The sequence below is a fragment of the Gobius niger genome (genome assembly GCF_951799975.1).
Source record: "Gobius niger genome assembly, chromosome: 10".
NCBI lineage: Eukaryota > Metazoa > Chordata > Actinopteri > Gobiiformes > Gobiidae > Gobius > Gobius niger.
The window spans coordinates 24,098,711-24,115,145 of NC_136861.1; the positions used below are offsets into that span (position 1 = coordinate 24,098,711).

At 41.2% G+C, this 16,435-nt stretch overlaps 1 protein-coding gene across 3 annotated transcripts in view; it reads left to right on the top strand.

Annotated features, from left to right (window-relative positions):
- The first annotated feature begins 5,018 nt into the window (after positions 1-5,018).
- The window catches only part of LOC306968691 (trinucleotide repeat-containing gene 6C protein-like), a 41,349-nt gene continuing 29,932 nt past the window's right edge, over positions 5,019-16,435 (top strand). The window contains exons 1-3 of one of the 3 annotated variants that reach the window (XM_079564162.1): positions 5,019-5,385; positions 9,913-9,989; positions 10,598-10,619. In XM_079564162.1, coding sequence (XP_079420288.1) covers positions 5,133-5,385; positions 9,913-9,989; positions 10,598-10,619 — 352 coding nt within the window. In that variant the 5' untranslated portion in view covers positions 5,019-5,132. The remainder of the gene's footprint in view (positions 5,386-9,912; positions 9,990-10,597; positions 10,620-16,435) is intronic. The other 2 variants (XM_079564161.1, XM_079564163.1) reach the window with 2 other exon arrangements.

Consider the following 16,435-nt stretch of genomic DNA (forward strand, 5'->3'; position numbering starts at 1 on the left):
GTATTTTTTTTTTGTTGGTTTACTCTTGGGTGGACTCAGAGGGTATAAGTGATAGGGCAAAAGTCTGCAAAATGAGGAAAGTTATGGCAACAGGGATTCTGATCAGTTACTGAGATCAGCAAAGAAAGGGACTTAACCATCATATACTTATGTCACTTATGTCACATCAAATTGCAGGTCGAGGATTATCAGAATCAGAATTGTTTTATTGGCCATTGTTATGAACAGGTTCACAACTAGGATTTTTGTTCTGTTCAATCAATCTTTAGATAAATAATAAACTATTATTTAATTATTTAAAACGATAAGACTATAAGGACATGTGTAAGAAGATGAAATTGAAACTATGATAAAGAGAACAACAGTTTGAGTGTATTTACAGATGTGCATTAAGGGTTGGCAAACAATTACTGTACATTTGTGAAACATTCCAACTTACTCCTTACTGACAAAAACTATGCCATTATTACAAATACTCACTGCTCCTGTATGGAGCAAATGTTTTGATCAAATAAGATCTAATCAGGAGCTCCACCATATGTACATTCTGTAAAATCCATCTGTCACCCGTTTTGATTACATTTTTCCCAGACTGTGGCACCTGTGTAGGTGAGTTATGCCCAGTCGGCTCCCAGGCTGTAGATGGGGAAATGAGGCGGCCCGGCTGTGTTTGCCCCGCTACACTGACCTCAGGGGTCATCTGTGGGAAGGAGGCATTCATCACGCTGACACGTGGATGCTGCAGGGAGAGAGAATATGTGAGAGGTCTATATTACTGTATGATAGCACACAGCAGGACTAAAGCACCACTTAAATGGTTCAGATTAGCTCCATGTTGACCTGTTGCGTTTTAGTTATGCATTTTATTTTTAATATCTGACTGATTAATGTATGTAATTTGCTAAATATAAATGAAAAGCATTGCATTCAGTTGTTAAAGTGAACTTTAACCAGATGTACTCCTGTTGCTAGAAGAAAGAAGACGATCGCCCACATTGTACATTTATTCTTGTATTTGTCACAAATAAACACACTCACACTGACCAGAGCCCATTTTAAACCAAGTGTCTCATGAAAGGACTCATTATGTTGTAGGAGATTGATATCACGCCCGTAAGGACTTAATCGTTCTTCAAATGAAAACACAAACAATCATATCACTCAGAGGCTCATGTCGCTGTGGCTCGACCTTGGAGACTGTGGTTAAATGACTTTGGCAAAGCTCTCGAAATCTCCCCTCCATCCCTATCATCTTCAAAACTAAATTCATGCCTTTGAATTCATGCACACTACTCAGAAAGATGAAATGGCGATGAACAAAATGGCCAGTCGTGATCTAAACAACACAGGCATGTTTGAAGAGCCTAATTGTCCATTTTAATAATTCCAGCGCATGAATGTGCACAATTATGTTTATGTATGCCATAAATCTGATCAACGCAGCGGCTTGGATGGGGGCTAATGCCCACCCACTCGGCTCATGTCTGATTAGCAGCAGGGCCCCATTGCTTATCTCTCCCTTCCTGTTAGTACACAATATATGGAGTCAATTGTGGAGATGCATCAGTCAATTACTATTAGTGCAGTCTTTGTCTATGTGAGAACAATAAAAGCAATAACAGTGAGAGAGCGGTTCCTGATTATGGTATTAAAATGGGGGGAAGGAGTGTGTCTTAACATAAATAATAGAAAAAAAGTCACATTTTCATTTGAAGATATAGGCGTCACTTTTTGTTTTTGAAGCAGTAGTGTATAGTAATAGTGAAGTAGTAAGTCTTCAGTGTAATTCATTTAAGTTTAGTTAATTTGTGTAATACTTACTTCTTATCAGCAGCATTTTAGGCTCCTACCGGTTTCTTAACACAGTTTTCGCTCTGATTTATTTGCCATCATTAGTTCTAATCCACTTAAAACATCTAACGGGATCGATCCGAGTGCTCTTCCTTCTACTGCTCACAGCCCAGTGCGTGCCCTGAAACGGCACTTTGATTGACCCGACTGCACTTCCCACCGGACCGGGAGTTGATATGGTAACAACCTGACCGGTGAACTTTGCACCCTGCCCCATAGGTCGGCTGGCCACGCTTATAATTGAATTTTACCAAAGTGTATTGACTCGCACTGATCAATATAATGACTGAAGTGTAGACAGCAAGGTCAGGTTTATGAAAAGTTACACTGAGATGTGTGAGCATCAGGCATGGGAAATACTAGGGTACTACATAGCTATAGTCATTGGGAATAGGTTGCATTCCTACACAGCATTCTATACAGCCTGTAATTTAAATCTAGGGTGGTGAGCAGCTAATATTATAGTGTGGGGAACTATGGTGACTGTCAGCTGAATTTTCGACTTACAGACTTGTGGCTGGACACATCCACATGAAACTAAGTTCAACATCTTCTTTTTCAACACATATGAACTAAGGTCAAATTACTGCCTCATAAAGGTGTCCAAAAGTGGTGAAATACTAAAAGTTATGTGCTTGATGTTGGTCAGATGAAAGGAAATCAGGAAAAACATTTGTCTATTTTATGTTTGGATATTTATTTCCAAAACGGTGTCTCTCCTACTGAGTTATAAGCCCCCCACTACAATGATAACATGGCATCAGGATGGAAGACTTTGTGGAAATATCAAGCTGATCGGGTGAGTGTTGGTAAAGTCAGAGGAGCTGCTGGTGCAGATGGGCCAGCTGTGGCTAAGTGTTCACCGAGTATGGAGTGAATGAAAAACGCAATGGAAACATGTAATAACTTTGAGCATCTGGGGGAAATAGTGCAAAATTAAAGACTAACACATTATTCTTATCGTTAAATGCTATTATTGTTTCCCTTGCAAACATTATTCCTGCTATTACCCCCATTATTAGTTGTATTGAGAACCCTGGACCAGCATGAAATAAAGACAAGCCCTTCTGTATGAAGCACATTTGTGACTCACTGCATGTTCTCAAGTCTTAATAATGTTTTATGTAGAATAAGATGTTTGAGTTGATATGAGAAAATCGCCCATGCATACAACACTATAGCATTAGAAAATGACTTGGGCAATGGATTATTTATATCTGTTCCCATGACACAAAGATTCATCACATGCAGCATGATTAGTGTCTCCCTCCTCCGCTCTCCACAACTCTCCTCACACACTCCATCATCTCCTAGACTCAATAATTGCGTTTTGCCACCATCGCAGTAATGCATATCTCGGCCATTATCCAGATGTGCGCAAAAGTGTAATCCATATGCCCATGATGCCAACTCCAGATGGGTTTGTAATTGTCAACACATGGAGTCCATTGCTATGCTTTGTAATAAATTCATAGTTTTTTCTCACTGTATAGGATGCTACAGATTAATTTGCCTTGGCAATTGCTGCCAGAGCCTTATTTAGAGTGGCCTACAGTAATTAGATCATTTATTTCCAGTACCAGATCCGGCTCATTGAGAGAGGTGACATACGGTCGTGAATTCAAGAGGTGTCAATGAACAACACCGAAGAATGCCTTGTAAATGTATATAATTTACTTCATCAGCTGTTAATTCAGTATGTCAAAGATTTACACCCAGCCTACCTTTATGCAACAGCAAATGATGGTTCTCTTTTTCTTCCTCCAAAGCCAATTCCAAAACCACCACGGCTCCCATAAATGTGCAACATTGTAAAAAATAATTGCAATTAACATTTATTTCTAATAAATACACAGAAATGTGAGTGTTTTCTGCACCTGTAGCCCTTTTCAGTCATATTTGATGATTTTTAACCATTCAGTTTGCTCATTTAGGACCAGATTCTGACCAGACACAGCTCTGGGCTTCCCCTGCAATTCCAGGTGCCCTGTGAACCACTATTTTAGAGAAGCAGCCTCTCACCATAGCTCTGGAAGGATTGGGTAATTGTTAATGTCCCAACAACAATATTACGTGGGCAAATTCAGACAACCAGCAAAACACACAAGCTTAATATTATTGATGTCAAAAGCCATTTTCTGCACTAGTACATCATAATGTAATATGGCTCATCGTGCATGTGGGTCCTCTCTTAATAGTGGCGTTATTGTCCTAATTATCAGTGTAACGCCTCATTTGAAAGCTAAGACCTACAAAATTGATCTGAATGGATCTTTTTCCTTGCATTGTTGCTGTGTTGTCATCACTTTTTTTTCCTGTTTAATTTCATCTAAGTTTTGTCACTTTTTTGTTGCTTTTTATTGCGCTTTTGTGCCTTTAAAAAAAAAATATATATATATTCTTCTTGGTTGCGTTTTCATCCTTGTTTCTCTTTGTCTTTGTCGCTATCTTGACGATCCTTTTTCAAGAAGTTTTAGATTTGGGCAAAGCAAACTTGGTTCAGGTGCAGTGTTAATTTTGTCGACTAAAACATTAAGTCTTAATTTTAGTCAAAGTGATATTTTTGATGACTAAAATTGGACTAAAACTAAATTAAAAGTTTCTCATGAGACTAAAACTATGACTAAAATGTCCAGATATTTTAGTCGACTAAAATAAGACTAAATAAAAATGAAAAGGAGAGACTAAAATCAGCCAAACTTCTATTGACCGTCTGAAAGAGCCTCAGATCATGTAAATTCATTGCCAAAGGATCAGCTCTGAGCTTTGTTCATGTGGAGCAGCTCCATGAAGCAGAGGAACAAGATTAAATATGTTTATAATGAATATGTTAAATGCAAAGTCGACTAAATTAGTCTTAAATTTAGTTGACTAAATTGACATGCAATTTTAGTCGACTAAAACTAGACTTTTTTTTAACTAAATCTCTACTCAAATTAAATTACATTTTAGTCAAAAGACCAAAACTATAACTAAAATAAAATATGTTGTCAAAATGAACACTGTTCAGGTGGGGGTTAAGAGGTTAAAAGCAAAATGTGATTTACACAAGCAAGAGAAGATAGCCCACTTCTGTGCGTCTCTTTATTCATTTTTTATTTCACTTTATTTTGTTGTTGATGTTTAGACCCCTTCTGCATGTTTATGGACTCCCGCCGACAGTTGTTTATATTTAGGCGCAGTAAATTGTGCGCACAGGACGCAGACAGCGGAGGTGCTGCAGTAGCCATGGCAACGGCGGGGGTGGAGCGGGCCCCGTTTGTTTTGTTATTGAAGGTCACATGACAAGGCCAAGCTCCACCCCTCCCCCCGTTACCAAGGATTCAACCGTCTCTCGAGCTCGGCCCCGGTCAGTTACTACAAAATGGCTGCAGAGGCTTCGCCGCCGAGGAGAACCTACTGATCGCTTCATGGTAGGATTATTCACCCGCTTTGGCTGCACGACACGACAGAAATGCAACGCCACGGTTTGCTGCCTCGGAAATACCTGCACCATTTCGAAGGTTAAGGTCACAGCTGTGCGAGGAAGAATCCGTACGTTTCCAGATCAGCCCACTTTTTTTTTTTTGACATCAGTGCGTGTCCTGTCTTCTTCTTCTTCTTCTTCCCCGGCTGCTCGTTTTCTGTCGTCGTTGCGGGGTTATGCGCTCAACCAAAGCAAAGAGGATATTTTCTCCCCCCATCAATGGCGGCTTTGTTTTTGCAATCGTCTCCTTCCAGCTGCTTCACTGCTGAAATATTCAAGGGCATCCCTCCTCCCGTGTTGTTGCTTATTTGAGTTGTCACGGCCATTGGTTTGGTTTGGCTGAGTTCTTCGCGTTGCATTTGTGCAGGACAGCAGAGACGTGTACGGTCCAGCTCACCCTCCTCTACAGCGTTGCATTTAAAGATGTAAAAAATAATAATAATAATAATAATGCACGAGCTAAAATATGTGGGAGCAATTTGACTGGCTGTGATTTTTTTTGCAGAACTTAAATGATTTGCTTTTAATGGTGCAAATATGTGTGCTAGTTCAGTAAACTCCAGTAGCTTAGTCCATAAACAAGCAATCCGGATTACAAATGGCTTACTCAAACCTTTTATTAGTTAAAAAAAAAAAAAAAAGGGCTGATCTAAAAACCAAAACATTGTCATACACCTCCTCCTCCAATCACTAAGGGAGCAACCATCCGTACAGTCTGTTGCAGCTTCTTGGACTGTATGCAGTTGCTCACTGTAGCAAGGCTTTTGGGGAAAGCCACCAGCAGATGCATGCTGAGAGGAAGGTGACGTCAACCCCAGATCTGCTTGTTTAACTAATATGTTGGAGTTCCTAAATTAGGGCTGGCAGCCAATGAAGGGGCGGCTTCCAAAAGTCTGTGGCACTGGTTGGGGGTCTTTTCTGTCGCTACCGGGTTCGGGGGGCCTCGGTCAGCACCCAAGCCAGTGAAAGAGGCATTGTGTGCTCACAGGGAGGCGCCAAAAAGGGGGCTCGATAACAAAAACAGGTCACTAAATTCTGGGATTACTATACAGCTCGGGTCATGGGCTCGGTCGCGGTGCAAGCTCTCTCCGCGATCAGATTGTGTCATTTGGTTTGGCAGGATGTTTGGTGTTAGCCATATAGATGCGGTGGAAAGGCTGAGCTGTGTCCTGTCAGCACTGGAGAAGTTGGATCACTGCACAACTCAACTACAACTCAAAATCTGAATTTGCAGTAAAGTTTTTGTGTTTTGGTGAGCGCTAGTGATGGGATTTACAGCTTTGTGATGAGAGTTTTGGGATCCTTTCATTTCAAAACACAGATTTTTACATCACAATAAACTCGGTTCTTACTTTTATTACACACTTACAATACTTATCAAGGATGAATAAGCATGTTTCTAGGAGCTTCACTGTCACGGTAATGATTATTAGCCTGCTAGTTCACTCTCACTAAAGTGCCTCATATTTATAATTATTCCACAAATATCTGCTTTTAGAATACACTGAAAACCAATTGACAAGATTTGGTCCCAGAGAACTGCACTCTTTCACAGTTGTGTCTTTGACTGACGTAGACAAACGTACCCGGCGCTGTGTGATGGGAGTTTAATTAGTCATTTGTTCGTGAATTTGTTTGATGCGGCGGACTGGTCAGGGGCCCCCGCTCCTGTTGTAAAAGTGTCCTCTTGTTGTTGGCAGATGACAGACGCTGGACGGGAGGCAGCACATTTGGAGCGCGTCCACGGAAGTTATTTTGGGGCCTGTCCCGAGTGCCAGGGAGCGCAGCGTTTAGTTTCTTTTTTTCCTTGTCGTTAGCGAGGGTCAGAAAGCTTTAACATGACCGCACTGAGAATAGCTTCAAGTACATTACTAGTGCATTACAAGTGCAATCCTCTTTGCACAAGGACTTTGGTAGTGCTTACCTGGCACTTTTTAAACCTAATATAAAAACACTCTTCATCGCTTCTCATTATGATTGACTTGACTTGTATGGTGTGCACTTGAACTAAATCATGAACTGAAAACATAACACGGCAAATCTGATCGCAAATTGTCAAAAGAAAAGGCTAGACCTGAAATGGGCAGCTTATGGGGAGATCCTAATAAACATTGAACAAAATACATTTCTGTTCGTTGTCCACGCTTTTCAGAGTGTCCTCCCTTTGTGCGATTGTGCATGGTATTCGTGGCTGCAGACTAGTAGCTGTTTGCGCACTCTTCCCAGGGCTCGCTGTGCTGTGTACTCTTGTTTGGCTGGCAGCGGTGGTGCTTCCTGGCACGGTGCCCAGTCACTGCCGTCGTCTGGCACCTCTTCCCTATCCCCCGCTCGCAAAGCAAGCCTCTCACCTAATCTCCAGCCGACTCTGCCATCACCTCCTTCGCGATTCATCACATCATCATAGGCCACTGTACGTCTAGGCCCGTCACTTGAGCACATTGTGATGCAGAGGCCATTTTTTAAGACATTAACTCTGCAAATCTATAAACCTTTTCGGAATGCATTTGTAAACCAACGTGGATATGATTGTAGCAGGTCTAGGCTTGTTTACATACATGTGCTATCTCTCCGGGCTCTCTTGTTTTGTTGTGGTCAGTCTGTGTGTGGTGTTTGGCTTATGGGACACAAGGCTGCGGCTCTAATCCTGTTGTTCTGACAGCAGCCTGTAATTCTACTACAGAGAGGAGCTTATTGACCTGCGTCTCTAGTGTTCACACAAGAGTATTTCCCCACGTCGAACGCTGCAGAGAGGGAATTTGTACGCAGGGAATCGTTTCAGTGCATGCCACAATTACACTGTTATAGTTAATAGAAATGGACAAGTATTCCGACTACCCTGTGTACTAACAGTACTATCAAGAGGCTAGTGTATTTGTACTCTGTTAACTCATTATATTTAAATAAGCTAATGACAAAAAGACCTGTGACTGTTGAACACTGTCTCAGATACAATCATATTAACATGCTGGACAAAAGGGCCTTGTATCTTTAAGCATTTTTCACTGAATTAGGACCTCAGATGTCAGGATTATTATGTGTACCATTAGGGCTGCACAATATGAAAAAAAAAAATCAGCGTGATGTTTGATAACATGTGAATATTGCAGTAATACTAAAATGCTATATTATATACTATATAAGATAAGATGGTACTTTATTGATCTCACAGATGGAGAAATTGCATATGTACTACTATACTAAATCTTAATCTGGCTTAAAGCTGGAGACCATTTTTCAAAAGAAAATGTAGATGACTATCTTGTTTTGTCTTCTATCAGTTGACTTTGGAAACTGCTTATGTTTACAAAATGTGCTGCGGATTTGAGTAACATAAAAAAATCCTAGTTGTACAGGTGCACGAGCTGCAGCCCTCCCCGTCCTGTTCGAAAGTAAACTGTCCGCTCTCACAGCGCCGTGGTGGGTCAGAGGTGTATCCTGTGTGTTACTCTCTCAGCTGTCACTCACTAAGGTCAGGGGCCATCGGTGGTTCACGTAAACCCTAGCTCCTCTCGCTCTGCGCTCCGTCCTGACACAAGCCTCAACGCTCTGACTGAGAGAAGCAGCTATATTTAGCACAGCAGCTGGCTCCATATCCAGCTTCTGTGTCAATACAATCCTCCGTAATACAAGCCATATAATGCAGTGAAGCAGGAACGGGTTTAAAGATGTGCAGCCACTAGTCCCTGATTGAAGAACAGAACGCTGAGTGAGTGTAATGTAGCTACAATATTAACTGATCTTATCTGCTTATGTCTTATGACTGTGTTAATGGAAAATGCAGATCTACTTTGGACCACTGCAATGTTGTAAATCTCGAGACTTGATTGTGTTTTTGTCAAATTTGAGCCATGGCATACAAAAATGTTTCTTAACACTCCTCAGTGAAGTGATAAAGTTTTTTGTTTCCTTGAAGGATTTATTTCAGTGGAGTTAGCTTGATTGTCACTTCTACCACTTATAAATCACATACATGGAGTCAGATTTCCATGGGTTCTTGTGACTTGTCCAAACACTGTGGAAATAGTTTAATTGAATGTTCAGGTTTGTAGCAGGGTCATTGACGCCTGTCCACGTTTATCCTTTGTGGTCATTGTTGCGACTCCATGCAAACCGCTGTCTGTCGCCGTGCCGAGCTCTGGTGTAGCGCTGGAGGCTGTCTCCTCTCGCCTGCCGCTGGGCCTCGGGGAGCTTGTTGCCAGGCGATGGCACACAGCACAGTCGCCTGCAGCAGCCAAGGCTTGGCAGCATGAGAGTCATGGAGGTTTCAGTCTTTGTGCACTGTCTTTTGAACTATTTTTGCTTTTACTGCATCAGGTCCTCGCTTGTTTAGTGACCTTATATTAAAATCTATTAAAACAAAGTTTCAGTTCTGAGTGAGGACGCCGGGAGGGCTGAAGAGTTCGATATAGACGTGCTCTCCGGAGTCTTGTAGAAGTGTGAATGACAACGTGCTTGTCCTGTGACCAACTATTACACAGTGTTTTGTTCGTGCCCATGTTCATGTCAACAAAACATACTCTTAGGACCGTCGCTCTACACTGCAAAATAGGTCCCACAGTTCGCAAAGTAGTAACTTTTCCCTGTGTTTTTTTTAGCAGTGAGGAACAATCCAAGAGGAACCAGTTGGTCGGACACAGACGAGAAGAAAATCAAGAAGTTTCTCCCTGAAAAGGTATTATAAGCTAATGATGTCAGACAGTATTAAACTTGTCCCTGGGAGTTAGTTACTTAAGGTTGTGCTATTCAGTCACCGGATCCCTCCAAGATATTCCCCCCTATGAAGCAACCAGAAAAGTCCAGACATTTCACTTTCTTATAATCTCACTGACCATAGACCCGTTTCCCCGATGGATGTGAATTCTAAATTTTTGCTAATAACACTGGTAACTAGTAGCCATAGACATGCGCTAGCCTGGCACCAATAAACTCTTCAAATATAAAGACTGCATGAATTAAAAAAAAATCTACACTGAATAACTAGGAAATGTCAAAAACCCTGAAATACCCCTTTATGGTTTAAATTACATTTTCTCAACACATCAATGCAATGTGATTGATTGCATCTACTCTGCTGTTTTCTGTTCTATTTTTCTTGGACATTTTTAGGACCCCCATGAAAACGAGATGATTCATCTCTTGGGGCTGATCCTCTGATAAAATGTTCATAAATAAATAAATGTCATTGAAAGTATTATTAGATAGTCACACACATTTATAGAGAGATGAGGATGTTGATTTCTGAGCGTATTCTTACATCAAAATGTGCTTTTCTTTTTCCAGGCCACAGAACAGATAACCAAAGGTGAGTACTCCTTACTTGTCTTCAGTGGCTCTAATGCCTGAGCATGAGCTGACAGTGATGGACTCACTTAGCCCAAACCCAGAGCTCCTGGTTGACATAAGCAGGCAGATGGGAGAAGGCCTTAATGTCTCTGTGGGGGTGACCAAATCTGATTACTACTGTTGATAGCAGCTTTTGAAGCACTGAAAGAAAGAAAAGTCATTAGTCTTGTATTCGATCGGCGGTTTGATTCACTTTCTTCACAGTGATTAGCTACACATCTCTTCCAAACAAGTTGTGACAAAGGGGCAGGATGCTTTTATAGGATAGCTGTTGTGCTGGGGGTTTGCTCTGAATGCCATATTTTAAAATTGTAGCATTGGAGTTTGTTTTCACTGCAAGTGCCTCATTCACTGCGAGGAAGAGTCTTAGGCAATGTGTATGGCTTTGACGAATACTACTGTGAGGCAGATGTGAGACTAACAGACTGTAGACTGGGAAGTAATTAGGAACACTGGACCAGCGTGAATAAACAGCCAACTTCAGACTCGCCATGGGAACACTGCAGTAGCTCCAGGGGCCACCAGGGAGGCGCTGAGGAGCGGGCAGAAGGAGGAGAGAGATGTTGTAGATTTGAAAGCAGGTGGGCTGTTTGACTTGAGGGGTGTTATAAAGAGCCTGTGGGAGCGGCTGCAACAGATGGAGCTGTGTGAAGCTCAGGGGCCCTGTGTAGGACACCTCTGCTCCCATTTCTGTGACACAAACAAACAGTTAATGCGCCCACCTGCAGCAAGGGACCAACTGTAAAGAGAGACTGTAGAGGAAATGGGCCTAAGCTAAACTACATTTTCAGGGGTGCAAAGCTATATTTAAGACATTTGTACCAAACGTGGCTACTACTACACCAGGACTGCAAAGATAATTACAATCAATGATAAAAGATCAGGGTAAGACTGTAATTATTTGTGCAGTCCGTATTTGTGCTGCTACTACTCACTTGTGGTTATTATTACCTTTCTTTACATAATTACAATGTGATGACTGTCTGATATTTGAGAGCTTTGTGTTTTGATATGGAGGACTACCTTTCGCACATTTGTTGGATTCTCTCTCATTCTCTCTCGGATTCAGTACCATTGTGAGATGGAGTCACTGTGGCTTTTGTAGTCCTGGTGAGCAGCATGTAAATATAGCCAAAAAGGTTATTAGAGCACAGCTTCTTTGAAGTCAAGGATGCACGAGTCTCAGCGTAGCATTTGTCAAGTGCTTAGGAAGTCTTTGTATTAATGAGCTACTGTTTGTGCACAGTCTAAACTTGTAATATACACAAGAGACACATAAAACAACATTTTGATGAAGTGAATGTCTCTTGACATAATCCTCAGAGCCCAATTTGAGGTTTTATAGCAATGTTTCCTTGTTAAATAAAGATAAATAAGAAGATTTGCAAAAAAATAAAAAAAGGAAAAAATAATAAACAAGATTTGGGGATTTAGTCTAGGGTAGCCTATTTGTTATCGCTCAGTTTAGTGACTGCAATGTACTGCTCTTTTTAGGAAATGCCCCTCGGTGATTGTGGGCTTTTAATAAAACTTGAATTGAGGAAAACGTAACGCTCTGGTGTTGAAAATGCTGCGGCAGATTACTCTAACATTGTTATGTTGACATGATCCAGTCCATTAAGCACGTCAGGTAAATTCTTGCTCCCTCTTCATAATTTCTCCAGTGTCTGTAGCTTTGTGTTTTTGTGTTAGTCCTTGAGACTCATTCAGTGAGACTCTCAAAACACATTTTTATGTGAATGTGACGGATGACGACAGGGCTGTCCTCTTAACTACAGTCTCATAGTTATTCACTCGTAATTAAGCCTTTAGTGGTGTCTCTGGTGAGGCTCTCTGCCGCACACACTTTAAAGCCCACAGGAGGTGGAAGCAGACAGAGCTGAGACACTTGTCGCTCATTATACGTCGAGTCTCCGTCAGCCACTTGACATCGGACTTCAATCTCAGTCATTATAATAAATCTAATAGTCTTCTGTCTGATAATTGTGAAATACACTGTTGGAAAAAACAAATGCACTTTCCATTTGTAGCTGTGAATAACGGCTCATTATTCATTCATTACCGTCAGCTCTTTTATGTATTTAGTGTGTATTATTGCACTGCTGATCAATGCCTGTTTGGATGAATCAATAACAATCCTCTGTAAGTGAAACAGGCAGCGAACACCACAGACAGTAATGTTGTACTTATCATGTAAAAGAATGGAGTTTCCCTCAGGGGCTGGAGTGCTGCGTGTGCACTTCCACAAGGATACTCATCTTCAAGGTCGTGTGCTGTGTTTTTCTGTGTGTTTTTTTTTTTTTTTTCGTCGCTGGTCCCCACCTTCTCCTGCGACAATCTCTTTCTCGAACAAAATTTCCCTGTGACGTCCGAAAGTACTTGTGAGACACTTTCTCATCTCTGTCTCTTGGAGAATTAGGAGCTCATTTAAAGTAGAAAATTGTTCGTTTACTGGGAAAGGGCCCCGGAGGCTGCTGTTTGATGTGCGTCTTTGATGAATGGGGAATTCTCTTGCGTTCTTGCTTTGCACAAGACGTGGAGCGTTCAAATGGGCCGTCAAGAAAGATGGTGACTGATCTGTTTTGATATCTTTTTTTATTACCATCACACAGTAGGTTTGGATTTGGGAGTTGAACGTGTGCAATTCCAACTAGACCCAGGCTTTGAGTAAAGAAAAATGCAAATATTAGTTTTCCGATCATTGTTTTTGTAATGGTGTCATATCATCAATCATTAGCTGTAACAACAGTAATAACCAGTCAACTGTGGACTGTTGGTTGATCTCGAGGGCAGTGCTGCTCGATCATGGGACCCTGCCTCTTCCGAAATAGATGACAGTATGTCGGCCATTTCTTACAAATCATTATATCTGCAACCGTTACATATTCTTTCTCATTGTGTTGTTTTTTTTATAATTCAAACTTTCAGTTTTAGTCAAGATAAAAACCCTGCTTGTGCCTAAAATACAAAATCCAGGTAGATACATGTAGCAAGCTGTACACGTCTTTTGCAAACATTACCCTGCCATGAGTACATTAATCAACCAATTGATTTGATTTTGCAAAGTGTAGACCTGTTTTTTTTTTAAACATACGTTTGCTGAATGTGATAAGACATGTAGGCGTTTTTGTTTACACTCACCGTCGACCGCGTAAGAGCACCCAGTTCATTGTATTTGCAAGTGTATTAAGTGGATTTGTATCGGCGCTGGCTGGAGGTGCTGCTGAGACCGTAGCACAGTGGAACACACGTGGGGGAGGAGACTGCACCTCTTCGCCCCATATTACCAGCCCCCCTCCCCGGCTGCTGCACGTCGCCTCGGCGCTCCGATTGGCCGACGCAGCTGCAGTCTGTGGCCCCCCTCCCCCAATGCGTTGAGCCAAAGCGACGTCACATCACGGGCTCCACTGTACAGAAACATCCCTCTCCACTGCGATTTCCAAAGAGCGGTTTCAAAGAGGAGGTGATTAATATAACGCACCGGCAGAATCTACTGGGAGAGATTAGCCAAGTGACGCAGTTGTGAGAGGTGTTTTTCCTGAATCGGGGCCAGACACGAGTGAAACTAAACCTGTATCATTCGACAAACAGCCTCTCTGCAGGGTGCACAAATGGTCTAGTCTGATGGTAAATCGTTCACATGGGAGCGTCATCAGTAACCTGAAAAGTGCAAGGAGAATCAGTGTATTTACTCCTGTATGTGTGTGTATTGGTGTGTGTGTGAGTATGTTCTCTTACTCCGGAGTGGGCCTCAGTGTTACATAACTCTTTGTTTTTGTTCCGGACGCCTGTGTGCCCGTTATTCACTGCTCCACTGCGCATACTGGAGACCACAGCCAGCAGCAAAACACCGCTCTTTGAAACTCTCATAGGCTCGCACAAAGACTTTATTTGTCCCTGTCAGGCCTATGAAAAGGTGGGCAATATATCGTCTAAAAATAATATTGTTGTTTGAGAAATAGGTAAAATGACAATATTGAGTCTATCACCAATAGGAAAAACAAAGAGCTAGTTAAAAAAATCGAATGAAATACTTTCAGAGTAGAGGAGGGTGGTGGTTCTTACACTGTCTTTAGAGCTATTAAGAGAGACCAGGCTAAACTGGGAGGTCATGGTCACAGAATGTGATGTGACTTACGGTTTATGAAGACTGGAGTAGCTAAAAATTTAATGTAGTTGTCTTAATCATTGACTAAATAAATACCATATGTTTTTTTGGCTGGAGGATTTTGTGGCGACGGTTGGGTCACACAGACGACAATGATGACCCAAGCCTTTCACAAATAGACACCTGGTGAACATGTTTTGGTGAAGTACCCAACTCTGTGGAGTGATTGTGAGTGATCGTACAAGACGGCCTTTTATTGTGGATCTCTTGTTTTGTTTGCAAACCCAGACAAGGAAGACAACTTACTTATTAGTTCAGAGACTGTTGTTCTCATGCTACTGTAGGTACTCCTTTATCTGTAGGATGAATTGACAGGTCTGCTCCATCTATTATGTTTCCTGTAGATCTCAGAGATTATCAAGTTCAGTTATGACACCATGGTTTACTGTTTTTTGTCAAAATAAAAATATAAGTTTTATATGTGAATGACCTGTTTCGTGTTACCTTACCTTACCTAAAGTTTCAGTATTTTAACTTTTACCAATAAACAACCTGTCATAAATAAATGTTTTTGTCTACCCTTCAGAATAGTGACCCAACCCTCCCCTTGGACAAACCCAACCCAACCAGGTCACCAGGGGAAAAAATATGATTCTGTTTCTTAGGGTTGGGGCATATCGTTATCGCGATATAATTTTTTGATTTCGTGGTCATTTTTTATATCACTGTGGATACAATATAATCTATACTATGCTCAGCTCCATCAGAGCAGCATAAACACTGAGAGTGTAAAAAAGAAAAAGAAAAAAATAATGAAATATCTTTGAATTAATCTTCCCAATAGGCGTAAGGCTGGAATTTTGAATTCATTTGTCCGTTGTTAAATATATCGTTATTGCAATATTTCTTCTTTATATCGTGATAGAGATTTTAGGGCATATCGCCCTGCCCTACTGTTTCTATTGAATATTAAAGCATTATTATTTACAAGTTTATAATTGTTCTAGTGAGTGTGCATGCTTAGTATCTTGGTAGTGAAGCTAAGAACTGTCTTATTTGACCCAACCCACCCTGCTCTCCCTTACTCTAAAGCAGGGGTTCTCAACCTGGGGGTCGCGAGACAAATTTGGGGGGTCGCCAAAGCATATAGATAAAAATGTATATTTTAATATTATTATGATGGTGTTGCTATTATACTAGGGTGCCATTATTTGTTCTAAATTTGATTCATTTTATTGTAGCCATTGTTTTGTCTTTGTTTTTTTAGAATTATGTAGGTTAATGTCCCTGTTTTTCCCATGGTCTGACCCAGGCGGGGGTCACGATCCTAATGAACTGTTATAATGGGGGTCGCGGCTCCAAAAGGTTGAGAACCACTGCTCTAAAGTCTGTTATTTCTTTTTTAAGACATTAACCCATATATAAAGTTTTGTCCATATCGCTCACCTCTATTCCTATGAATTCTACCTTATTTGTATTCCACAGATGTTTTGAACAGTCGTGACATTCCTGTTTAGCTGTTCTTTAAGTTGTTATGCACGCAGCTGCTCCTGAAGTGACTGAATGTGTAGTTTCTCCTGTGGGATTTGATTGAATTAAAGGATTGTTGAGCATCGTTTTGTTACGTAATGAAACGCTCAAGCGATTAGTGCGCTCGGTGTCACATA